General features: G+C 37.5%; 1 protein-coding gene across 1 annotated transcript; it reads right to left on the bottom strand.

The window, feature by feature from the left end:
* Window positions 1–1,196: 1,196 nt before the first annotated feature.
* On the bottom strand, window positions 1,197–27,176 carry LOC131435688 (uncharacterized). Its single transcript, XM_058603830.1, has 5 exons — window positions 26,317–27,176; window positions 4,041–4,226; window positions 3,712–3,986; window positions 3,469–3,639; window positions 1,197–3,405 (listed from the first exon to the last, which is right to left on the bottom strand). The coding sequence occupies exons 1-5, from the start codon at window positions 26,327–26,329 to the stop codon at window positions 3,217–3,219; spliced, it is 834 nt and encodes a 277-aa protein (XP_058459813.1). The 5' UTR covers window positions 26,330–27,176; the 3' UTR covers window positions 1,197–3,216.
* Window positions 27,177–27,232: the final 56 nt, after the last annotated feature.

Below are 27,232 nucleotides of genomic sequence, written 5' to 3'. Positions count from 1 at the left end.
GGCCACCCAATTGGAATAATCTTAACGTGCATCAGGTTAAGAAGACTATTTCTGTTCTTTACGAGGGGATACAAGGGAGCCACTTAGGACCACTCATTCTCATGATATTCGAGAATGATCTGTGCAGTAAATTGTCGCCATTTGAAGTGATGTATGCCGATATCAAAATATATCAGTTACAGTTACTCTCATCAATCAACGTAGAGACGACGTAGACATTGTTTGTGCGATAGGCTAACTCTAATCGAAGACAATAAGAAAACAAAATATATATGACACTAACGCTTGTAACACTTATTATACAGTTTCGGAAGCGAAAGCCAAACTACCCATTTTTACCTTTCATTTGCAACCATTCTTATATTTATGAAAATTGTCCTAGTTATCTCTGGAAAATTCTTGTGAGCTCTGTTTTAGAGCTTTGGACCGTTACTAAGACAATTTTTCGTCACTTCTAATAACGAATTCACAAAATTTGCAGATACGGAAGATGGATCTTGGTGAATTAAGGATTCATATAGCTTTAAGACAACTTATTTGAATATAAGGTTGTTCAAATTGGCTTAGCGATTTCTGTGAAATCGATGTGATGTTCTCTTTCGAAATTTTGACCGCTATCTATTTGAACTAAATTTGTTCGACGAATAATCAACAAAATTTGTAACCTAGAAAAGGTTACTGAATAGTTTCAAAGTATTTACTCCTATTTAGCTTGTCACATTTGAAAACACATTCTTGAAATCGTAAAAAAAATAAAAGATAAGAATCGATCTCTTTCCTTCAACACCTAGAACATTTTGCTTCAATCCCACATAGTACCTTCCAAAATATCCTAAGACTATTCAACTAAATTGCTAATCACTTTCAATTGAAATTCGAAAATTCTTTTCAAATGATGTGAACTTACGTTTTTAAAAAATGGAAGGCATTAAAGACTTAGGACTGAAACCATAAAAAATGATCAGTTACGCTTAGGCATGTTTTTACGCGGCTTTCCGAAGTTACGTAGTGTTTTGTGCGGTTTTTTGCGCGGTTCTTTTGTTTCCCCTGACCTGACCAGTCGCAGGTGCTGACTAACGACCACAGAAAATAGAAAATTAAGCGCATAGAAAAAAAGTGTAGTTTGTCGGTTACGTCACTTATACTATTCTATTATCTGTGTAAAGGCTGTCATCGTTATCACTAATAAAAATCGGTTTCAGTTTGAATTATTTTATTCTGTTTCATTTTCATCGATTAACAAAAAAACTTAAATTTATATCCTGGTGGGTACTGTCAAAGGGGAAATATTTCCGCTCTAAAGTTAGTTGTCATATGGCGTTCGAATTTCACTCACAATGTGTTCAACGCCTACCTTGTTAACACTGCAGGTAATATGGCGGTAGGTTCATCGCATTGGCGGTTATTCGGCATGGCATACTATTCAGTTTATCCCTACTAGTGGTGCTCCGGTATTTCATTTTTGGCTCTTTGGCTTTATTTACTATGGTAGGTGCATGTATGTGTGTGTATGTGTATGCATGGAACCAACAACAATCTCTAAAACCTAACAACGTACATATCGGGATAATAATTTTGAGACTCAACCATTCAGTTTATTTTTGACTGCGTTGTTCTTTCATTTCTTTGTCCTATATATTAGATTAACTATTTACCTTCGTTAGCTTCGGTTACTTTCTTGGTTTTGTTTCATTTCAAACGTTATTGTCTACTTTTTTTTCTAAAATATTTTTATCAAGTCCACTGTTTTATAATATACTATACGAAGGGGAAGAGCTTGACGATAGTATATAAAATCGCGTTTAGTTTATTTATATCAGTAAAATACCAAAACATGACAAAATGATGAATAACGCACAACAAGTCGAAATCTAGTTTTGCTAACCCATAATAATGTTGATATGATAGACTGCTGGATAGTCGGCACTAGACAGAAAATATGATTTCACGAATCTACGACATCTGCTATAAGACATATTTGCTACACTGGTAAGAAGATATGTTTTCACTACTGCAGGATTTTTGTTTTCAGTTTAATCAATTGGAAAAATAGTTCACTTGGAACTCTATTTCAACTACGATGTTAGGACAAATTGATAGACGTTTAAAAGCGATGGCAAGGACGTTACTTTCAATCTTCAGGAGTTACTACGCTTTGTTCTAGCTCAGTGCTTTCGTTCTGCGATTTGCTCAATAATTCGGGTATGCAATTTCAATGGTCTCAAAATTCTAAGTAACTATGCTGGCAGATCTCAAATGTTCTCATATTTTTACACTATTGATAAAAATTTGATTAAAATTTTGTGCAAATCTGATAACATCTACGAGTACGGAAATTAAAAACTTCATCAAATTAATCCTTCTGTCAATTCATGAAGTACAGATCAGAAGTAATCTTTAATGCTTCCAATGTGTCAATCGAGACAAGTGGTAACCGGATGGGGCCAAGCCTGGACTACAATGTGGATGAGGCGGAATCAAGAAAAACTTCAGATATCTCGTCTTCAAAAATCGGAATTCCGAAGCGTCTCTGGTCCTCAAAATCACCGTTGCTGAAATATTTGAATCACTCACGACACGTTGATCCATCAATGTATTCCGTCCAATAACTTTCCGAAAGCAAGTCATACGTTCTCAAATCTTGAAAAATATTCGGTAACTTATAGAAATGACTAAGTATACTATAATGATGCATTGTTATTGATAGATGTCCTAGCTTTCAATAAACTTTGAAAACTAACTCCTAGACCCAATTATTCGTCTCTGAGTTTTTCTATGATCCCCGACCTGTCAACAGTTACTGTTTACTGCGAGATAGCGTACCTTAGATGGTTTATTCATTTGTTGAGACCAGTATTCTTAAGCAAAGCAAAACGTTAAATCCATTAGAAATTTCAACTGTTCTGTTCAAAAATTCCATTCTTAAATTTGTAATGCCTTCTTACAGTCTTGCAGAGCGTTGACGGGTGCAGTCACGTTTGGTTTTAAATAATTCTATCTGTCTCTTCTAACGGAAGCTGTAAAATCTGTTATCTCAAATCACGTTCTCACGGTCCGATTATGGATCACATGCCTACAACGATAAAAATGGAAGAATTCGGGATAGCACAATTTAACGTATATCTATTTAAAAGTAGCGTGACACTTGTTTTGGAAAAAGTTGGTCTTCTTTTCTCACGGCACCAGCTTTCTGATATCCGGCTGGTTGGGTTAATCTTAGAGAAACGAACAAATCGTAAATAATACTGCTACGATGAAGAACATGAGCGCCACGTCCCGCCGCAGATTCCGGTCCCGGTAGAATGGTCGGGTACTGAAACTTTCTTTCCGTGTTTGCCGCAGCAACCACAGTGGAATGAGCAAATGCATCACGTCCGGGATCATGAAGCCGAGGTCGCGAACCACCTGCCAAAAAAAAAAATGATGAAATCGAATAACTTCCAATTGAACAATCTTCGGATAATTCACCTGATGCGGATATCCTTCCCCCCGAAACACGTTTGATATGAACTGATCCACTCCGCTGGCCAGAATGTGCAGGATTGCGATACCAACGATGGCAAGCGTTTTGCGGGAGGTCACCGTGTTATCCGCGTTGGCCAAATGCAGCACGAAACTGGTTGATATGAGTTCAGTGATCTGCGGGCAAAAAAGAACACGATCGATGAAACGAAGGATCACTTCTAGAGTGATATGCTGAAGCATTCCTACCGTAAAGAACAACTGGTGATTCCACTGATTGTAGTATTCGTCGTTGTAATAGTTCAGATAGGCCCACCATGCGTAATAGTGGGAGAAAATGGACAGCATAAACAGTAAGATCATCGTGTACCGAACTCGATTCTGGAGCATCAGTTGCGTTAGATATTTGGTACATTCGTACAGGGATATTACTCCGATCACGATCAGGAGCCACATCTTCATCGTATTCTGAGTGGCGTTAAAGTACATGTGCTTGTAGGACGCGATGCCGGATTCGTACGTTCCTGGAAGTAAATCAAAGTAAGCGTGGAAATGTTTACGAACAGTAAACTGTTTACCTTTGAATACCGTATCCCAGCAAGAGCAGGAGCAAAACCGTTTATCAACGTACCGCGAGTAGTTTTGCCAGAAGTACCACAGTACTGCGATGTGAGCTGGTGGAATCAGAGCCGGACCAATACTGCCGCATGCCCCCGGCAGCCAGCGTAGGATGCTCATCATCATTGTGCGCGGTTGTAAGGATTCTGTTGAATGCAAAAGTAAACAATAAAAGGTTCAGTATAAAATGGCTCAAGTGCATGGTTCCCGTTTTAGCATAGTTACGTGAAATTGCATATTGTACCAAATGTATGCTATTTAAGATTAGTAAATCATACCCAAAGTGTAACCTAAACTGGCTTAGAACATAGAATGATTAATGAGGTAGCTGGCCACGCTCAATGCAGGTCATTGGAGGAAGTGAAGGAATGTTAGTTCAACACTTGTTGCTACTAAGGAGTGTATCGATAAGTAGTTAGCAACATTCAAACAGTTATTACTCTGAAATGGCTTAATTTTTTGCAGCGTGTTTTGCGGTGACATGTTTGTTTACATGTCAAAAACAGCTGCGTAATCGATTGGTTTCGGTACGGTGCGGTTTATCGTTTCAATGATGAGTCGAATTGATCCGGAAACGCGGAAGAAAATTCTGCACACTTGGTGCACAGAAAGTAGTGTCACGTAGAACGAAATTGCAAAACGGGTGAAAGTGCACCACACCAGTGTCAAAAATATTATCAAGAAGTTCGGTAAGACCCTTTCCATGAAGGATTTGCCCCGATCCGGTAGTAAAATGGGTCCCAGTCAGCCCGACCGGGACTTAAAAGTGGTTGAGTACCTCAGGAAAAACCCATCGGCGTCGACGCGGAATTTGGCCAAGCAGTTCAACACCAGCATCGGAATGATTCAACGGATCAAAGTTCGGAACTCCCTGAAAACGTACAAGAAACAGAAGGTGCCGAAAAAGTCGGGTCCATCCTGATCGACGACGAAACCTACGCCAAGGAAGACTTTCGAGCGCTGCCCGGACCGCAATATTATACGAAATCGGTGTACCAGGACCTGGACGATGCTGACACTACGGTGGCGATGGAAAATTTTGGGCAGAAGGTGTTGGTCTGGCAAGCAAATTGTACCTGTGGTTTGCGGTCGTCGATTTTCTTCACGAAGGGCACAATTAACGCCTAGGTGTACGAGGAAGAATGTATGAAGAAGAGAATGCTACAACTTTACAGAAAGCATAAGTGTGCTCCTCTCTTTTGGCCGGATTTGGCTTCAGCCCACTACGCCAACTCCGGTTTACAGTGGTTGTCAAAAAAAAGTACAATTCGTGGAAAAGAACATCAACCCACCGAACTGCCCGGATCTTCGGCCAATTGAAAGGTATTGTCAAGCGGCACTTTCGGAAGGAAGGTACAGTGTCCCAAAACATGCAGGAGTTTAAAAAAACTGGACAGCTGCCACCAGGAAAGTCACAAAAGTAACTGTGCAGAATTCAATGAAGAATGTCAAGTCCAAAGTGCGAGCGTTTCACAGAAACTAGGATTTTCTTCAGTATAATCAGTGAAATGTATAAAAATGTAATTTTTCTACAATATATCGAAAACTGATGTCAAAATATGTTTTTTTTTTAGCTTTTTTATTCAAAAATCAATGTTGCTAACTACTTTTCGATACACTCCTTAGTGACTGAAGTATGCTCTTTTCAAATTTAGTGCTTCCCAAATAATGTGATGACGGAATGCATATTACTGTTCTAGAAATAGCGCTGAAGACAGGAGTTCTGATATCGTTTACAAGTAGCTAGATTGTGTGCAACGGAGTCAGACAAATAATATTGCTGTAGAAGCGCTAATGTCAAACTGAGAGATATTCCTCTAACGAACGAGCAACTCTGATGATTGTATGTGCATTCGCTTCATTTATGCGTAACAGAAGTACACCGAAACTTACATTACCGATCTAAAAAGTTTACGTTATTTGGGATTCGGTTCGTACGAGGGCCACTACTGATATTTCGGGAATAGCGAATAAGAACAAACATTTGTAAGTGAAAATTGATTTATTGTTTTTCAAAGTATTTTCCATGATAATCGATACACTCTTGCATGCAGAAAAGCATTTTTGGCACTGTGAAGATGGTACCTCAAAAACATGGTTTTTGAATGCTTCAACAGCATCTTTTGGAGTCAAAAATCGATGACCACGGGCTGTACGGTGGATGATCCATCAACTCGACGTTTTGGCCGGCCAAAAAGGCACTGGTTTGGGCTGATGTGTGAGAGCTCGCATTGTCATGATGGAGGATGATTCGTCTACTCTTGTTCGTTTTGCGCATTTCTCCAAAGACGTCAGGCAAACCAATGGTTGTGTACCATTCCGAATTGGCCGTCTTACGTTGCTTCAGTGGCATAGTTGCCACATGACCCGTTCTTCCGAAAAAACAGGCTACCATTTGCTTCGAAGTGCTTCGTGCGCAAACAACTTTTGTTGGATTTGGCTCGTTTTGGAACACCCACACAGTCGATTGCTATTTTGTTTCCGGCTCATACGTATACATCCATGATTCGTCACTTGTTACGATCGTATATACGTCGGGTGACGCACAGCGATTGTATTTTTTAAAATTTCCTTGCACCAATCGACACGAGCCTCTTTTTGAGCGATTGTCAAATTGTGCGGGAGATCCAACGAGAACAACTCTTTTTTTTACGGCGTTCATGCACGCGTGTGGAACTAATGTCCAATGATGCCTCTATTGTACGGTATATCACATGACGATTTTGCATGATCAATTCAAGCACAACATCGATAGTTTTTGGCAAAACAACTGATTTTGGACGATCTTCACGAAATTCATCGGCGGCCACAATTCGTACACTATACCAGCGATATACAGTGGTTTTTGATGGTGCCTTATTGCCATACAAAGAACTAAGTTCATCGACACACTCTTGTTGAGATAGCTCATGTCGAAAGTTGTGAAAAATAATCCAACGAAATCCTTCTCTTGAAATTTCCATTTTTTAGCCAAATTGATTTTTTAACTCGCTGTGAAAAACACAAATGGCGCTTTTACATCAAAACGTTCTGAGTACGTTTAGGTTAAAAAATATCAAACTTTATTTTGGTGTTGCCAGATTTTAGCTATTGACATTAGTGTGACCAGTTCCCGAAATATAAGTAGCGGCCTACGTAAAAAAAGTTTACGTTATTTGGAATTTACTTCGTAAAAAAAGTTTTGCGTAATGAATGTGGAAACCGTCCATCATATGGCTATTTTCGGAAAGTGGGTGAGGAGTAAGTGCAAGAAAATGATGTTTGGGCTCGTTTCAAAATCCAAGATGGCGACTTCCGGTTTATTGATATCGCTTAAAACCACTAACAATTTGGGTATTTTCTGAGTGGGATTGATGAGTAGATGTCAAAAAACGATGTTTGAAGTTATTCCGAAATCCAAAATGACAACTTCCGGTTTATTAGTATTCCTTAAAAGTCATTACCGTATTCCTTGAAAACACTATGCCGGAAGTCAGCACATTGAATATTGAAACGAGCTCAAACATAGTTTATTGGTATCCAATCTCTTCCGAAAATTCCTTTATTTGAAGGGTTTTCAGAGCATATCGATAAACCGAAGGTTGTTATATTGGAATTCGAGACGACACCAAACATCGTTTTACGGCATCTGTTTATTAAAGACTTTCCAAAAATATCTATATTGTAAGAGTTTTCAAGAAATATCGATAAACCGGAAGTCGCCAGCTTCGATTTCGGAACTACCTCAGACATTGTTTTGCATATTATCATAAAATCCGTTCCAAAACTATTCCAATGTTAAGATTTTTCACAGAAAGTCAGAAAAAACAGGAATTTGTCATCTTGGTGTTTTAGGGGGCCCATGGCGGGACCAACCGAACAAAAACAAGGTCTTTCATTTAGTTTGGGGCACACAAACATAACTAGATTTATACAAGAATTGAATTGATAATTATGTTTCAAAGAAAATGTTTGAAATTAATATTTAGGATACATGCATGGTTTTATTCTAGTACAGTGTAATTTTATTCTGGTATTAGTAGATTTATTTGAAGTTCAGTTGTTAGTCTGGATAAAGGGTTTCAGGATTTCATAGCTGTAACAACTGTTATATTACTTGCCAAAAGAGGCACTTATTATAGTTATTATAAAACTGGTAGTGATTGCAGAATCAATTACAAAACTATTATAAATTATAACCACAACCATAAGGCTTTCAAATTGTTACTTGAGAATCAATTTCCAGAACTCAGAACCTGCATGCTGGATTCGGAATATGGATTCTGGATCTAAACTTTGCAACTGAATTCAGTTTCTTTATTAGGGTTCGGAAGTCAAGTTCAGAACTCAGTTCTAATTTTAATTGTGCACCGTTCGTATAGTGAGTTTCTCTTCAAACAAGGGAAATTACATAAGCATTCAGCTGCTGCTCGTTTGCATTGGAGCAAAATAGTACACCGAAAAGTGAACAACGATGGAGACGATTGTTAAAAAAATCCTTCTAAGAGCTTTAAACGTTTAAAAAAGAATATTATTTAACTGTTGAAATACGAGTATGCAAATTGGAAGTGAAAATAATCAGTTTGGTGAACCGATATTTTTCTTCAATCTCTAGGTAGTCGAGAAAGAAATATAGAGTCATTTTGATTGACGGTCAATCAGTTTTCTGTTAAGGTACTATGATAATGATAAAAGAAGACGATAGTTAGCTTATTTGAATTTATATTTGATGACTTATTTAGTTATTTTCGAATGAACTGACCAATTCTGAAAAACAACTGTCGATCTTGTTTAGTGATCCTCGATTTGTATTACAGTGACACTTTATGTTCCGTAGTTAGGGGAAGATGTTGGTTTGCCGGCACTCCCACTTTTTACAGAAAGCAAATAGCGTCATTCCGACAAATGTCATGTTTTGTGCTGAATACCAAAGCAAACAGACGCTTGTACTTATTCCTGCGCTTAAAACAAATTTTAATTGCTTGAAAATCAACACAAAAGTTATTTATGACTTTTTTTTAGTATCATAAATTGAGAAGCATCCATCGAAAAGGTGAGTGGATTGAATATTTATGAGGTGAAATCGATCTATTTCGTGATTTAATACCGGATACTATCAATATTCTCGCAACCAAAGTTTTTTTTCGTCCTTTTTAAAATGTCTACCGATTTCGATTAGGGGCTGTCCATAAAAGACGTCACGCCGCAAGGGGGAGGGGGGTGTTTCATAAAACGTGACCTTTTGTGACAGGGGGAAGGGGGGGGGGGGGGGGTTTGGAATGTGACGTCCAATATTTTCAATGAGCGCATTTTTGAAATACCTAATTATATTACTGCTTTGCCCTATTTCCTGAAAAAATCTTTACAATAAACGTTTACATTCTATAGGAAAACGTGTATTTGTTGATGTAAAACCTTCTTCTTGTAAATTCGGTAATGAGTGATGCAGGAAATCATTTCTGTTGTGATTAGCAAAAGTGTACGGAGGAGTGAGTAAATTAACGAAATTAATAAATTTTGCCTAATATGAGTAAAAAAGAAAAAGATGCCTTCAAACGGTTTAACTTAAGTTATGCACTGACAATTTTTTCAGCAATTTGATTTTCTAGCATTGATAATAGTATATCATAAGAATTTCTCTTATCTGATTCTGATGCAGTTTATTCATTTGTGCTCCATTTGAAAAAGGGCGGGAGATCAACGATTTCAGACGTAGATCATGTCATGTTTTATCTTGATCATATGTGATTTTCCTTCACCAACATCAAAGCTTATCGAATCATCCAATGATTGAACTTACATAAATCAAGAATCATTTTAGCTCAAAATAACTATCCATTGTGTGACGGAAGATCAGTACCGATATTTATCGATGTGATTTAAAATTCACTGATCAACTGATCATGAAAAGATTCTCCGGCAGTGATCTCGTTTTGATGAGGTTTTGGTCTTTATTTTCTCAGCCCTGTATGCTACGCTAAGGAAATATTATTCTTTACCTAAAACAATAATATATCTGTGTACCCCTAGGAGGAATAAAACAGATGAATTAAATGTTTCATCAATTCCAACCAAATACTTTTGTTAATTTATATAACTGATATTAATAAAATAATCCCGATGATTTTGTAGTTTTAGGGCTATTTTTTAATCTAATGACAGCATGCAATAAATCGATTTTTCCCTCATATTTGTATGGTTTGGTTTGTATTGAGAATGTATTGAGATGAATTTTATTTATTTTGAATTCGTGACATGTGACATGGTGGAAGAGGAGGGGGGGGGGGGGGGTGGGGGTGGAGTGTAAGGTCTTCGCTTCTGTGACAATTTTTGACAAAGGGGAGATGGGGAGTCAAAAATCGTCAAAAAAAAGCGTGACGTCTTTTATGGACAGCCCCTTACAGATATCCCATTTTTTCGACAAATCGCGAAAAATTGCCAAGTCTGTAAATTTTGTCTGTAAATTATTAAATTTCTTAGTTAACTTTTTTCGTCTAAAGGGTTTTTACAGACTTTTGAAACTTCGATTGTTTGCAGACATTCGTCAGAAATTACAGACTTTTGAAATTTTTGGCGAGGTCACAATCAGACAATGAAGACTTTTGTCCAAAACGCCTCCGAAAACAATAAGTTCCGTTTTTTTCTTTGAATAATTGCAGTTTTTAGATATATTTTTCCATTTTTAGCGAAATTTTTAGGGGTGCCGGTAACCGAACACTTTTTTTGAAATGGCCAAAATTTGTCACTTTATCAAATTGATAACAAAGTTCTTTCAATCGATTGCATCAACTTAGTTTCTTATTCAGTCATTAGATAGGGATATTAGCTTTCCATTGATGTATATATGTTCGCATAATGTTATAGGCTTACAAGAAAAGGGTGCTCTCCCCTACACACAAAAAAAAAATGAATTTTACAGATGACCAAATCAATGCAATTCATAAATAATGAAAAATCCATTTGCAAGTGCTTAATGTTGAATTACTGGTTTCGATTGTAATTTAAAAGAATACCTTTGTTTCTACGTTTCTACCCTGCGGTTTGCGTCTTCTACAGGAGAGTAAAATTTTAGATAAATGATAATTCTAACGATTATTTCGGAATATCTTCCTTCCAGGCCACAATTACCCACATATTGATGTTTTATTTTCTTAAACTGCCTATGGGAACCGAACTGTCATAGACTGGTAGCAAGGATAACTATGTGTAAGCATGCTCATGTTGCGATGACTACAGGCGAAACAGTTTCGTACGTGACTATTTCACATCGCTTTTCTTTCTTTGAAATCCGCTCAAGCAAAGGGCGCTCTATTTGCGTTCTTCCAGCACAGTGACTTTTTCTGCTGTGTCATGACTTTTCACAATCCCTTTTGTTGCTTGTCCAGGAAGGGAAAAAGAGCAGTCGAAGCATTTCGTTGCTCGTTGGAAACAATTCACCATCATTTCCAGTGTCACCGGTTGCGTCGGGGTTATAAATGCAATGAATTCGTGCAGGTTGAATGTGCTAATTGAAGCGCGGCTCTATTAGACAGTAGTTATCCGCGAGAACACCTGTTGTGACATTTGTCTAGTATTTCGATGGTTGTGTTACTCTACTCCGTTTCTTATTTTTATACGTCCCGCTACTTCAGAGGATATTTTTATAGATATGCAGTTTACATACCGGTAGGTTCCACTTCTCAATGCAATACATACTATAGCATTATACAGAGGAGGTGCATTCGCTCGACGAAGCGGGCAAAATGCTATACAAATGTGTCATCTATTAAGTCATGCTGTGCACTTGTAAGTATGGGACAGACTGCAGAAATATTAAAGTACAGTATAATACTACCGGCGTTCTGGTAACCCTTAGAGATGTAGAATTTATGCATTTTTAACGAAGATTTGAAATGTTACTTAGATGTCCATCTTATTGAGTAGCCATCTCTTTCATGAGAGTGTATAACATTGCTTTTGTTCTGACACTCATAAAAATCAACATTTAGTAACAACTTATGATTTCTCGTTCTGACTAGCAGCTGTCCACTATAGCCGAAACACAAATCGCGTCGCCCTTGGTACCACCCTAATGCATTTCTAATTATTCCTCGCGGAGCCGTGCAAAAATAGACCGGCTCAACCTACATTAAATAGTGTTGGAAAGTTATGGTGTGGAATCAGTGGACACCGCATGGAGATCGTGGGTGTATTTTTAATTCGGAACGAGCCGGAAAATTGTTTGGAACGGCGATGGTTGGTTGCCCACAGCAACAAAACAAACTAATAAACATTCCGACCTGTTAGATGTAATCAAACGTTTGTAAATAGATTGAAGAAACGCTGTGCGTAGGCTAATTTTTTCAGAATTTATGATGCATCAGCTTGTTACGACTGCCAAGAAGAAGAAGAAGAAGAAGATATTGTGAAATATCGTTCTCTGTCGAGATAATTCCCAATCCCAAGATATTTAACGATAATCTCGTTGAGGTAATTACATATTGTTGAAATTTGGAGAAATGTTAAAAAAACATTGGATTTTTTTTAATGTGCAACTTGTGGTCCGACTCAATCCAACGAATGAAACAAGTATGTCAATATACATTGATACAAATTCGTGTTTAATCATGCTTTTTTAGTATTTACTAGTTTCTTCGCTTAAGCATCCTAGTAATGTGATCTGCAAGAGAAAAACCAATTTGTTCAGATTTTTGCTTCAGATTTCCAGCGATTATGAAATTATATCACACTTCGCCTCTTTTGAAAATTCACACAATTGACATGTTTATCAGCCTTTTTTCCTCCTGTATCGTTTTCGTTGGAATCTCAATCACATCACAGTTTCAACTACAACTGGTGTGAAATATATGAATGTGAAAGCAGTTGGGATTTGAACCACAAAAAATTACACTCCTGACAGTGGTAACATTTTTTTTCAGATGGATTGCGGCTAGCGGTTTGCAAAGTCAGGTGACATATTTTCGAACAAAATTCTCCTCCAACAAACATTTTGATTTTATATTTCGGACTATTGTAACTTTATCGAGCATGCTCTGCTAATTGTCAAAGTGTGCCATATAATTTTCTCTTCATATCACTGTTTTCAATATCACTGTGGATGGAAATTCAGCTTTACCATGGTTACCGTTAATATTCTGATAAACAACTATACTTCGTTGATATGGATACTGATTTAATATGAATTCTTTGGGACAATGGAAATTAAATAAAATACCAAAGAATTTCATTCATCTTGTGAACAAAGCTTACAGTTAGTAGACGTGTTTGGTCGTTAAAAAATATTTTCGATTTACACTTCACTATCAAAACTTGAATTGCGTTCATCTTACTTCGGTTTCGACACCGGAGCTATTACAAACAGGAATCTCTTCATTTCGATACTTGGTTTTTTATCCCAGTATTTATTGAGATATAGTAAAATACATAAATTTTTTTGTGGCTCTACAATCTTTTTTTTTTTTTAATAGAGGCTTTAACATTAATGTCATTCGCCTCTTCGGGCCAGAAAATCTTTCTGACCCTATGTGCAGGGTTGGGAATCGAACCCAGGCGGGCGGCGTGAAAGGCATCGACTTACCCATCACGCTATACCCGTCCCCAGGCTCTACAATCTTTCCGAACCATCGACGCAAGTGGATATTAGCACGCGGATGGACATGGCAAACGCCATTATAAACAACATCTAAAGAATGATTATTGAAAAGGGAAAGTGAAATCGACGTCAACATTTCTTCAGGTCACATAAACCAATGAGAGTTTCTCTTTGTTTATGTTCTCTTTTGTTAATATCTCCTTAATTTTCACGTGTACTTACGAAATATTCGTGTAGAATGAAAGACAATATTCCCATGTTTCTAACAGTACCAAATACGTACCGAACGTTTGTACAATAACGCAGATATAATCGAAAGAGAAAGTAAACAAAGAGAAACTCTCAATTGTTTTTAGGCCCTTTTGAAATGTTGACGTCGAAATATACACCGAGTTCGTTCCTACGAGCGAGATCGATTAAATTTTGTTTCGCATGATAGGTTTTTAACGTAACGTTACAACGTCAAAGCGGTAACAATATTTCGAGATTATAAAAGACCCGTGCAATGGGGGGGGGGGGGTTTACTCCCCCATGGAAGATTTTTCAACAGTAAGTACCATGAACAAAAGAGTACTTTTTATATAAAAGTGCAAAAAACTTTACTTTTCTTTCAAATTTTTGCACCTTCCCCACCATTTGAACCCCCCTCTCTCCCTTGATTCCTCACCCTCTTGAACCCCACCCCTTTTTCACCCCTTTCTTGAATTCTCCTTTGACCCCCCCCCCCCCTTTGAATGATTCCTGCGCACGGGACTGGATTATGAATATGTAAGTTATTCATTTATAATAGTTGAGAATCACTTGTTCCAGAATGCAAAAACATTGAGTATTCCCCTTATAGGTTTCTTGATTTTCTGTTAGTACTTCAACACAGTTTTCCAAATCGCCGATACTAAAATAAAAAAATTAAATCCTAATTATATTATTCATATTTAATTCCAATAATAATGACATTGACTTTTTGCTATATTTATTTGATTTGGTCTTTGGTGCTCGAATTTCTGTAGTTTTTCTTTCCACTCAAACATGGTTTCTTCACGACTAGAAAATACAATATTAAAAATATGCAATAGCTAAATTGAAATTTAAAACCGTTCGGCTGCCCTCGGGAATCGTAAAAAGAGAATGAAATTGTAAGATCTTTCATTCGAACCTAAGCTTGTGTAAATTGGATGAGCGCTCTCTGAGAAAATCGAGTGCATTTTTTTATTATTTATTTTGAACATTTCACCCCGTAACTCCGGAACCGAAAATCAGATCCAGATGAAATTCAACAGCGGACTATAGAACTCTAACGCCTTTAATTTGAGTTGAAGAAAATCGGTTAAGCGGTCTCGGAGAAAATCGAGTGCACTTTTTTTCGTTCGATCCGAATATATTTCAACAGCAGGCAATGGGATTAAGAGACCTTTCATTGGAATCTAAGTTTGTGTAAACCGGTCCAGCCATCTGCAAGAAAATGGAGGGCACATTTTTATCACACACATACACACATTTTGCGTACTCGACGAACTGAGTCGAATGGTATGACATTCGGCCCTCCGGGTCTCGTTTCAAAGTGATTACATAACCTTTCTATATAAGAAAGGCAAAATCGAAGATTTCACCGACAAATATGAATTTGTGACAACTGTAACAGCTCGGTGCAATCAATTCGTGAATGAAGTAGATCTGCTACAAAAGTAGACTGGTTAAAATTGTGATAAAATCGCTGATAACAATCGAGATCAATAAGTTTGCAAATGTCGCTGAAATTAAAGAGGTTATGTCCAAGGAAGAAAACTCTTCCAGTGATGAAAGTTTTGTTATGATTCATTGAGATTTGAAAAAAAAGTATGACACAATTATAGAAGCTGAAAAATGGAAATGAACTTTCCATGCTGAAACCCCCCCTTTAAATTTTGATGGGATTTGGCTAGCTGCCACTACAGTCTCCATTCAATTTCAGGTGAAAATTAACCTTGTTGCTCACCAAAGGCCACTCTAGGATAATTATTTGATTCAGTAATGCTGAGATAAGCTAATTAAATTAAAATATTTTGTTTGTCAGAAGCTACACACTTAAAAAAAACCTTATTATTAGATGCACATAAATGGAGCGTCGCAGTTCACGCCAATTTACGTGGAAGAACATTTAATATTGTGTCTAAGACTTCATGACATGAAATTCAATAAAATAAAAAAAAAAGAACACTGATAGTAACCGCCGCGACTTGAATCGAAAATCATTGGATCGCAAGTACGTCTGTTAATCGACTGAACCACAGAAGCATGCATCTGCTTGGCTGGTAAAAGGTGCATTTAAATTCATACAGTCGCACCTGCTAGCAGAACGCAAGTTACAGTCGAAACCAGTAAAATTCAAGCTAATCTAACATTAAGTCTTTACAAATAAAATTTTCCGTCATTTGACAAATTAGGTCTTTATGAATTACATCGTATGAGGGATTAAGTCACCTGTAAAGTTCAAATTCAGTCACCCGATAAGAATTTTTTCAAGTTGCCACATCTGTCATTGTTATTCTATCCAATTTTCAGTTTGATATCTGGACATTTGTAAAAGTTACGCTGTATTGAGTACATCTGCGATTGTGCGTGTCCTCGATTTTATACAATTTTCAAAATGGTATTGAATTTGCAACAACAATTTTGCAATAAATTTTGCAATAAAAACGGTTTTAATGGTGCGACGACATTGCATATGTTAGAAGAGTGTTTCGGAAATACTCTGAAGAAAACAGACGTTTATCACTGCACACATTTGCACAGACTGCAAATCGGATCGAATTTAAATCTAGAAGTGTGATCGAATTCCGAGAAAATTGAGTTCCGAGAAATTTTTTTCCGAGAAAATTGAGTGAAAATTTTTTCCGAGAAAATTGAGTGAAATTATTTGTCACACACGCATTTGCTGATCTCGACGAACTGATTCGAATGGTATACGGATGTTATGTTCTTCCAGCATTTATTGCTGTAAGTAGTTTAAAACAATATAACATAATTTAAAAAAAATCTGCCATCATATGGTTCAGTCATATTCGAACGATTATGTTGCCAAAAACGAGCCGTGCTAAAATCGGTCCGAGGCTAAATGTCATGAAAAAGGATGCTGTACACAGTCTTTCTGGTACTTAGAATCAATTGTATGTAACAGTATAAAAAATCGTCTTTTCCGTTGCTCCCAAGCATTTCTTTGTCAGACAGCGCTCAAAACTCCTACTTCTGGAATAGGGGGAAAAGTCGTTTACACAAAAATTTCGATATCTCCGTTAAAAATGAACGGATTTTAACAATCTATGGCTTGTTGGATAGGTATTATCGTTTTTAAGGTCAATTGTAACAGATACTGTCAAAAAACTAAAAATTTTGACATAAAACTTCGTATAACTCAAAAAGTAAACATCCGATCTCAAAACCATTCAATAGCGTTTTGGGTGACGGGGAGACCTTTCATTTACGACTAGTTTGATCAAAATCGGTCCAGCCATCTCTGAGATCTCGACCTCTTAGTTGACAACACACATACAGACACACACACATACACACACACACACACACACAGACATTTGCTCAGTTCGTCGAGCTGAATCGATTGGTATATGTCATTCGGCCCTCCGGGCCTCGGAAAATTTTTCTAAAGTTTGAGCGGATTCTATACCTATTTTTTATATAATAAAAAAAATGTAAAAACCAATTATGTCTCTGTTAGAAGTAATTTTTGATGTTCGTTCCATAGTAATTTTCTAGGGTGAGAAAGACGATTTTAATTATGTAACCAGTTAACTTCTTTGCCAATTATTCGGGTTTCTAAAATTAGTTCTAATACAGACGATGTATTTGCAATTTTATAGAAAAATCGTCAAAGATATCGTCTCATATTTTTGGGGGCAAAACGACCCGAATTGCGTGAGGCAAATGCTCAAGAATTTGCTTACAAACATTATCCATAAGTTATCAATTTAATGAATAATAGTGAACAATCTTCCACCTGGCAAATATTTCGTCAACGAAAAGTCTAAAGCTTTCTTTACATAAGAAAAAGAAGCTTTATCAGAGTGCATATTGCCCCGTGGATGTCATGAGCTTCAATCCGTTGTTTTGGTAGATGTTTACCCGTTTTTTAAGATCATCCGTCACTTCGCGTAATTCAAAATATATATTTTTCATGTTTTCCACGATCGGGTGTCATACCCCGCATATATTTCAATAGACAATTTTTAAGGGTTTTGGAAAATAAGATATTTCATATATTTTCCAATGCATTCAGCGAGTATTTGTACGTAATTTTGAGAAATAATGATTACAGAAGATCAGGCGCGTATACAGGGGGGGGTTTTAGGGGTTCAAACCCCCCCCGAAACAAAAAATTATAACCCATGGGGAACATTGTGATATAAATTGTACATGTGTTGATTTATCACCATGTTCTAAAACCCCCCCCGAAAATTTTCTCTGGCTACGCGCCTGCAGAAGATAGTCATGCATGAAACTCTTCCGTGTTATTCTCTATAGTTAAGATATAGCTACATTTCCTTAGGGGGTGAGTTTTACCCCATCTACTCCTATTACAGACACTTTGCGACCAATTAGATATGACTGGAGCCAATTTAGTAACGATCCACTGAATCCAAGTCAATAGACATTAACTACTAATATTTTGTGGTTTTGTGTTTTTATTTGGCTGTGAAAGAGATCAAATTATAAAAGAAGTGTAGCACAGAGGGTTTGTTACCGTTGATTTTTTTGGCATAATTCCGTGTTGAGGTTTTGAAATGTAGTTACTGCTGTTGTCTTCATTAAATCCAGAACTATCAAATTAAAGACGGCTTTAAGCTTTAACAAAATTAAAATTCAAAATTTCAATACGATTGCTTAATTATTGCGCATTGTATTAGTCGCCACTTTTAAAGATGCCTCTCCTTCCCATTTCGTGTATTCAACTCTAAAAAAAAAGAAATTATATAGGGTTATTGTACCAAAAGTCATCTCATTAGTAGAGTCTGCCCTCACAAGGTAGAAGCCCCCTCAATCAGAAAGTTTTTAATTAACAGTAAAATTGTTCACCTACAACTAAAACGGATGTCCAGCAGTAAATTTAAAACAAATGTGCTACGGACGTACGGAACCTGACGAGTGTTTTTATTTCAACCATCTACCATCTTTAGTTTCATTATTTTCTGAGTGTCTATTTCGAAAGACACGGACTACTCGATTGCATTGCGGGGGAAAAAATACCTGTAGTTAACACCCCTCGCTTGTCAGTTACCGAGTGCCAAAGTAGCTCCAGTCACGAAACTTGTGAATCGCAATGACTAAACAAGAATTCCATAAACTTTCGGAACTGATTATCATCTACGGCCACAGAACGGTGTCGCGTGTTCGGGAATTACTATACCTACTCCTCGCAAACACTTTCCAACCGGCCAAGTTCGGATGTTAGAAGTAGAAAAGATCGAAAGAAAACCGGGGTTGCGGTTACCCAAACTGGGACCAAAACTGGGCGAATCACGGAAGCGCCGTTGGTTTTCGTAGTTCATTAAAATTGCTGACAAACATGGCAGCTGGCACTGTTGAGTGTCAGTCAGGCCGAACAAGACTTTCAATTTGTTCTCGTTTCGTTTTGCATGGTTCACAAGTGGGAACCGAAAAGTCGACCACGGTATCGTGTCCAGTGCCAAGAAACTTGACTCGACGACGATGGTCAAATGACAGTAAAACCACTGGATCGGTTTGATGTTTCATATGGACGAATCTTATATTTCGACTGTTCCAGGATTGTAGCATAATAAAAAGAGGCGTTTCCGGATGCGGCCACCTTGAGTCGAGCTGGAAATATCAAAATAAAAATAAATATACAAAAAATTTCAATATTTAATGATGCATATACGGTATTGTTCAAAAAATAAGCTTACTTTGATCTATTGAATTTGTCCATGCATTTTGTTATTTTTTCGCATATCCCCCAAAGTTTTGTCTCGAGGACTCTTTGAGCCCCGTGTTGGGTGTTTTTCTCTTATAATGTGATCTGATAAAGTCGCTTTTTATAAAGCGAAACATGTCACTATATTTATTCAATATTTTTACTTGCAAGTGGTTCCACGTTTCTTCGAAGATTATCCATTTTTTCACTCGAGAATTTCATCAGAAAATAATCGCGCAATGCGAAGCGAAAATGTAACGCAGCAATAAATGACAGCTGTCGTGCTGAATCTCGGCATATCTGTTGTTTACTGATAAATTCAGCAAGCAATTATGCCAAATTTCGGCAAAGTGAAGCATTTTACCGAAATATCAGTGAATGCATTTAACGAAGTTCATAAACATGCGTATTGATTACTGAGCAATCAGCAAATTTAGGTGTTGCTGATCAGTTTCGGCATTTTATTATGCCGAGCTCAAGAAATGGATTTAAGTGTGTAGGATGCAAAGATATTGACACCGATTGCAGTGCAATAATGAATTTAACATTATACGTCTCGATAGAGACTCTCCGTATGGTGGAGTGCTTTTGGGAATTAAGAAATGCTATTCCTTTTATAGATTAAACATCCCTTCAACTTCTAGTATAGAAGTTGTTGCTTGCCAAATAAACATTAAAGGCAAAGATATTTGCATAGCTTCGGTTTATATTCCTCCAAAAGCACAAGTTGGACAGCAACAGCTTAATGAAATGGTTGAAGCCCTTCCTGCACCACGATTGATTCTGGGGGATTTAAATTCGCACGGTATTATGTGGGGTTCCGTTTACAATGATAGCAGATCATCTTTAATACAAAACATTTGTGACAATTTTAGCATGACGGTATTAAATATGGGTAACATGACACGGATCCCAAGACCTCCGGCACGCCCAAGTGCATTAGATCTATCTCTTTGCTCAACATCAATTCGACTAGATTGCACCTGGAAAATATTGCCTGATTTACACGGTAGCGATCACTTACCAATCATCATCTCAATTAGCAGTAGCAATTGCATTGCTACTTCCGCTAGTATTCCATATGATTTGACAAAAAATATCGACTGGATTAAATACCAAAGTAGTATCTCTAGTATTTTGAATTCAATGGAAGAGCTCCCTCCACTTGAAGAATATGACTTCCTCATTTGTTCGATTCTGGAGGCAGCAGAACAATCCCAAACTAAACGCTTTCCTGGGCCAACGACTAACAGAAGGCCTCCCAACCCCTGGTGGGACAAAGAGTGCTCAGAGGCTAAACTCGCAAAACAAAATGCTTGCAAGACGTTTCTAAAACGGGGAGGAGGAACTCCTCAGAATTTTGAAAAACTTATGGTTTTAGAAACCAAGTACAAGAGCATACTTCGAGCCAAAAAATGTAGCTATTGGAGACATTTTGTCGAAGGTTTGTCAAGAGATACCTCAATGAGCACTCTTTGGAACACGGCCAGACGAATGAGGAATCGTAACGTGGGCAATGAGAGTGATGAATACTCGAACCGATGGATATTTGACTTTGCTAGGAAAGTTTGCCCAGATTCTGTTCCTACGCAGAGCATTATACGGGAATCTCCTCCAAATAATGGTTTTATTAATAACCCATTTTCAATGATGGAATTTTCTATAGCACACTTGTCTTGTAACAATAACGCTCCAGGGTTGGACAGAATTAAATTCAACTTGGTGAAGAATCTGCCCAACCTCGCAAAAAGACGTTTGTTGGAATTGTTCAACAAGTTTCTTGAGCAAAATATTGTTCCACCTGACTGGAGACAAGTGAAAGTTATCGCCATTCAAAAACCGGGGAAACCAGCTTCCAATCACAACTCATATAGACCCATTGCGATGTTGTCCTGCATCAGAAAATTGTTCGAAAAAATTATTCTACGACGTCTCGACACTTGGGTCGAGACGAACGGTTTGTTGTCAGATACTCAGTTTGGCTTCCGTAGAAATAAAGGGACGAATGATTGCCTTGCATTACTTTCGTCTGACATCCAAATTGCCTTCGCTCAAAAGCAACAAATGGCATCTGTATTTTTAGACATTAAAGGAGCATTTGATTCAGTTTCCATTGATGTTCTTTCAGACAAGCTTCACCAAAATGGACTCCCAGCGGTTATAAATAATTATTTGCACAACCTTTTGTCAGAGAAACACATGCATTTTTCACATGGCGATTTGGCAACACTCAGAAATAGTTACATGGGTCTCCCGCAAGGCTCATGCCTCAGTCCGCTCCTCTATAATTTTTACGTAAATGACATTGACAGCTGTCTAGTAACCCCATGTACACTAAGACAATTGGCAGATGATGGCGTGGTTTCAGTTACTGGACCCAAAGCTATTGATCTGCATAAACCATTGCAAGATACCTTAGATAACTTGTCCGTTTGGGCTGTTCATCTTGGTATCGAATTCTCTGCGGAGAAAACAGAGTTAGTCGTCTTTTCAAGAAAGCATGATCCCGCGCAGCTTCAGCTCCATATGATGGGAAGAATGATCCAACAGGTTTTAACTTTTAAATACCTCGGGGTGTGGTTCGATTCCAAATGCACGTGGGGAGGACACATTAGGTTTCTGATAACAAAATGCCAACAAAGAGTAAATTTTCTTCGAACAATAACAGGATCTTGGTGGGGTGCTCATCCGGAAGATCTAATAAAATTGTATCAGACAACGATACTTTCAGTGATGGAATATGGATGCGTTTGCTTTCGTTCCGCTGCAAACTCTCATATTATCAAACTGGAGCGAATTCAGTATCGTTGTTTGCGAATTGCTTTAGGGTGCATGCATTCGACACATACAATGAGTCTTGAAGTTCTAGCGGGAGTTCTTCCATTAAAAGATCGATTTTGGGAGCTTTCATCACGCCTGCTAATAAGATGTGAGGTGCTGAATCCCATGGTAATTAATAATTTCGAACGACTAGTCGAGCTTCGATCTCAAACAAAATTCATGACAGTATATTTTAACCATATGTCACAGGAAATCAACCCTTCAAGATATATTCCTATCCGTGTCAGCCTCCTAAATGTCCCTGACTCAACTTTATTTTTCGATACATCCATGCAGCGCGAAGTGCGTGGAATCCCGGATCATCTACGTTCGACGGAAATCCCAAAAATATTTTCAAGTAAGTTCAGGCATATTGACTCTGAGAAAATGTTTTACACGGACGGATCGCGAATTGAAGAAGCGACAGGGTTTGGTATGTTCAACAATAATGTTTCGGCCTCATTTAGGCTTCAAGAACCTGCATCTGTTTATATAGCAGAGTTAGCAGCAGTTCATTATAGTTTGAGTGTAATCGTCACATTATCTCCAAACCATTATAATGAACAAAACACTAATCTGGTGCAAAACTGCCTGATCCAGAGTTTTGTTTCATAATATTCTGCGCCATAACCGGGAACACGGACCGAAAGAGCTTCGTTTTTCTTCTTGTCATGAAAAACAAAACAACATTAGAAACAAATCTACTCGTGCGTCTGGCGCACATTTCTTCGTCTTCGTCTCTTGTTTTGGGGATCGTCGACATCAATGGGATAGGTCATGGGTGGATGGTGGTTTTAATTGTCCCCATGAGAAGCATCAGCCGTATCGTTTTTCGTCAAATAAGAAGCAAAGACACTGGTAGGATACCTTCATTCGTTAAAATTTTGCTGGTTTGAAGGGTGGGAACATGCTCAATCGTTGACACACAGACAAACTAGTTGGTTGGTGCTTTGAATTTGACGTCCGCTCGAAAACTGAGATTTTTTATGTGCAATAGTAGGCAATTGAATTGTTTCAACTGCGCTACTAGTCAAAAATTTTGATGTTTGTTTTTCGACAGTTTTGAGAAAGAGGAGCATTTAGGAGATGACTCTCAACAGATGAGCACATCGTCTCGTGTTATAGTGGTGATAGTTCGAGTATTTGAAAAAGAGTTTGGCAATTGGTAGAAGTCCAGTAAAAAGAAAGTCCATTGGACTATAAACGAACATTAACTGTCAATACAGTCAAAGTTGCAGCGCAACCAACCCATGTCAACCAGAAGGAAGAATAATCTGAAGGATAAGAAGAAGAAAAAGAAGAAGAAGAAGAAAGAGGTGGATGAGAGACAGTACACTAAAACCTCAATTTACGCGACATTTTTAAGCGTTGTATTTCAAACAACGCGATTTTTCATTTAATTTACGCGATGATCGCGTAAAAAAGGTTTTTGCAAATGATGCAACCACATTCGATCGAAAAATCAATACGTCGTTATTCAGAATAAGGGCGGTAGCTCTACGACTATGAGCAGCATTGAAAAACTATACATAAACAGCTGAATGTTCGTGTGGATCTTAAGACCTGTTTTCACTGAAGTTCTTGGACGACTGGGAACCTACATCAAAATAGCTTTAAATAGACAAGTAAGCAATGTGTAGCTCTAAAGTATAAATCACATACAAAAAAGCATTAGCCGTTGTAGTTTTTACTATGACACAATGTAGTCCCTAAGGACAATACTCCAAGTTGTTATTGGATATTGGACCATCTTTTAAGAATTTCCATAGTCTCAGAAAACACTCAGAGCGTCCACAGGCGCTAATGCATTGGACGTTGTAGGATTGTTCATGTTGTTTACATCAAAAGAAAATAAAATTTGAAAAACCTTTTTTACGCGAAGAATTTGAAATAACGCGATGTTTTATTTAATTTACGCACCCTCGGCTCTGACTATTCGTTTTCACAACACATGATTATCATGCACTATTATCACGTCTTGGGTCACTGATGGTTATTTAATCTATTGACTCAATTTGAATAGTGGATTATTTTTTTTTGATTTTTATTATCGTTAAGAATGCAATTTTTTTTAAAGTTAGGAAAATTTTTTTATCTTGAAATGTGGCCACAAATTATTATCATTTAATCAAGATGCACATACCGGAAAGGGATACAAAAAATTTTAAATAACTTTACCGGATGAACGACAGGAAACAAAATATAGTTTTTTTGAAGAGTGCCTGATATACTCTGCTAAAAAATCCAGTTGAAAAAGCTTATGACAATTTGTCAAACGATCAAGTGAGTAACCATCACAGTAGGCTAAGACTGGTAACACGGAAGAAAAAAGTTGGAAGCTATAACTGGGAATATGGAATAAAAAAGCGTTATGTTGGCATATATTAGAATGAAACCAGTTGAACTAGATTTGCTGGAATGGTTATATTATTAGTATTCAATACGTACTTTGTAGTAATATTTATTTGAATCCGAAACAGTTCGGTTTTATACGCGGATCTCCGAAGTTACGCGATTTTTGTTCAGCCAATTTTCAAAGCTATCCCATTTTCTTGTTTTGTCTTGGGAATGCATGAAACGTCGAGATCTGGTGTTATCTCGAGATTTTTTTAAAGTCAACTCTCTGACACCTAGAAAATTCAGATCTGGACGTTTCATGTATTTCTAAGGAATTTGGTATAAACATTTTTTCAAGTTTTGTGGTTTTTACGCTGTTTTTTCGTGTGGTCCCATTAGTATATTTCAAAAATTGGAAAATGGATGTATATTTTATTGAAAAAAAGAACGATCGCAGAAGGATTTCAAACTATTTAGTTATTAGGAAAGAATGAAAAAGCACAAACATTTAAAATCATTCCATAGTTTTGTTCAGGCACATTGAAAGGTGTATTTTATATTCAAAGTTATGAGATGGTTTAAACCTAAATTTAGGAGCTCAGATGAAGTAGGGAGCCGTTACTCTAGCTTTCGGAAATTCTACTTTCTATATTTCAACCATTTACCTATCCCGAATCCCTTATAAAAAGAAATCTTGTTAGGCTGCCAGAATTGCGAAGTTAATTTTTTCTTAATTTATGAAACTACGTGGACTTTGAACAAAACTCCCTTCTTTCTTCGTAGACAAACGTAGACTTTTATGAATCAAGATTTCGAAAAAGGAGATTCTACCGCAGGAATAGATTGAACAAGTGGTATGCCCCATCTGCAAAAAGCGGTGAGAAAAAAAGCTTGACTGTTGCAATTACCAAGCAATCACATTGCTTTCTTAAAGTCGTCGTCTATCACCAATAGCTGATTTGGTGTGTTTTGAAAAGCAAGGTTCGACCCGAATGGTTCGATTTTCCGAAAATCCGTACAACTTTTCGGCTTTAGTGACAGCGATTATATTGTGATACGCAACCTTGAGAAGATGATGGAATCACATATCGGACTGAATGCTGGAACTAAGCGTATTTGACGTCGAAAATAAAATACATGAGCGGGAAAGACTCTAAAGAAGATACATACTGTAAAGGAGATTTGTGTAAGGTCAAACTGATCGGATTTTATTTCTTGGTGATAATTTCTAATTTTATAGTTTGTTGCGAAAAGTTTTGATCGTTTAAATTTAGACGAAATATAAATACTCCCAAAAGGCTACCTTGAGGCCTACTAATAGGGTGTTAGCCAATCCAAAACAGCGTTTGAATTCCCGGTTATTGAAGTGTTTACGAATCCTTTCGAGTATCGGGGAATGGAAAGGTATTGAATTGCCATGTTCGCTTTGGAAGGTGTGATTGGGAAATGGAGCATTGACATAAAAGGTATACGCTTAGCTTTTTGAAATGGAAGTATTTCACAATTTGAAATTGTTTCCAGCTTAACTCAGATTTCAGAATAATCAAACTCAAAGAAGAGATTATTGAAGATCGATCCAGTTGATTACCTTTCAGCAGCATTCGCCAAATCCGGCAACGAGCAGCAGGGCGTTGTAGTTATATGTTCGATGACTCCTGCTTTGGCGGTGTGGATTATTTCACTCGCTCCGTTCCACGGAGAAAAACCTGCCTAACCAGCGACACTGCGCTATCGGTAGGTGCTGCTGTTGCTGATGCTATTAAATTTTCCATTCCATATGTTGCTTCTGATCAGCCATCTGAGGTGGAAGACGGAGTGTAGCACTATTTTCACAAACTGCCATTACCTTCTAAGGAACCATTCTTGGCATTAAGGGCAAAAACACCAGCAGCTCTTTTCACCAAACTTCCACACTTTCACTGTGATACAATTTTATTACGTAGGCAAGACTCACCCTACTTCTAAGAAAAACCAGTCGTGAAAATCGCTATTCGGCATTCATTTGAATGATTTCATTTTTTTGTGATCCCTTCGTTAATCTTTCACTTCTGGATAGTTTAATGACCGCTTGTCGAATGCTGACTTTAACAATCCTACTCCATTCCGTTCTCCAGTAGAATAGACGTATTACACAATTACTTCATGTTGGCAATCGCAAACTTTTCCTCTTTTCCCAAACAATCAATCGAACTTTGATTTATGATTATTGTAAGGGTTCAACCTCACGTCATTGATAACGCAACTGATTAGCCGTCGAATTTTTTTTTTCGTGCGATGGAATTGTGCCCTTAGAATTGGCTTGAGAAAAAAAAATCTCGAATTGAACCGGACCTGTAATGAAATCGTCCTCCGCCTTGCACAATCACTCACTCACTCACACTGACAGAGTCTAACTGGGGGCGGCCGGGTGGATGTTTTCGTAAGCGCAGTCAAAACTCATCTGTTTTCTGCTTTGGAAAACGGTTGACACGAATAAGTGGGAAACGCATTTCCCGAACCATGAA

This window comes from Malaya genurostris, chromosome 3 (assembly GCF_030247185.1).
Source record: "Malaya genurostris strain Urasoe2022 chromosome 3, Malgen_1.1, whole genome shotgun sequence".
Classification (NCBI taxonomy): domain Eukaryota; kingdom Metazoa; phylum Arthropoda; class Insecta; order Diptera; family Culicidae; genus Malaya; species Malaya genurostris.
The sequence above is the reverse complement of the archived record's forward strand: the minus strand, read 5'-3'. Positions and strand labels throughout refer to the sequence as shown.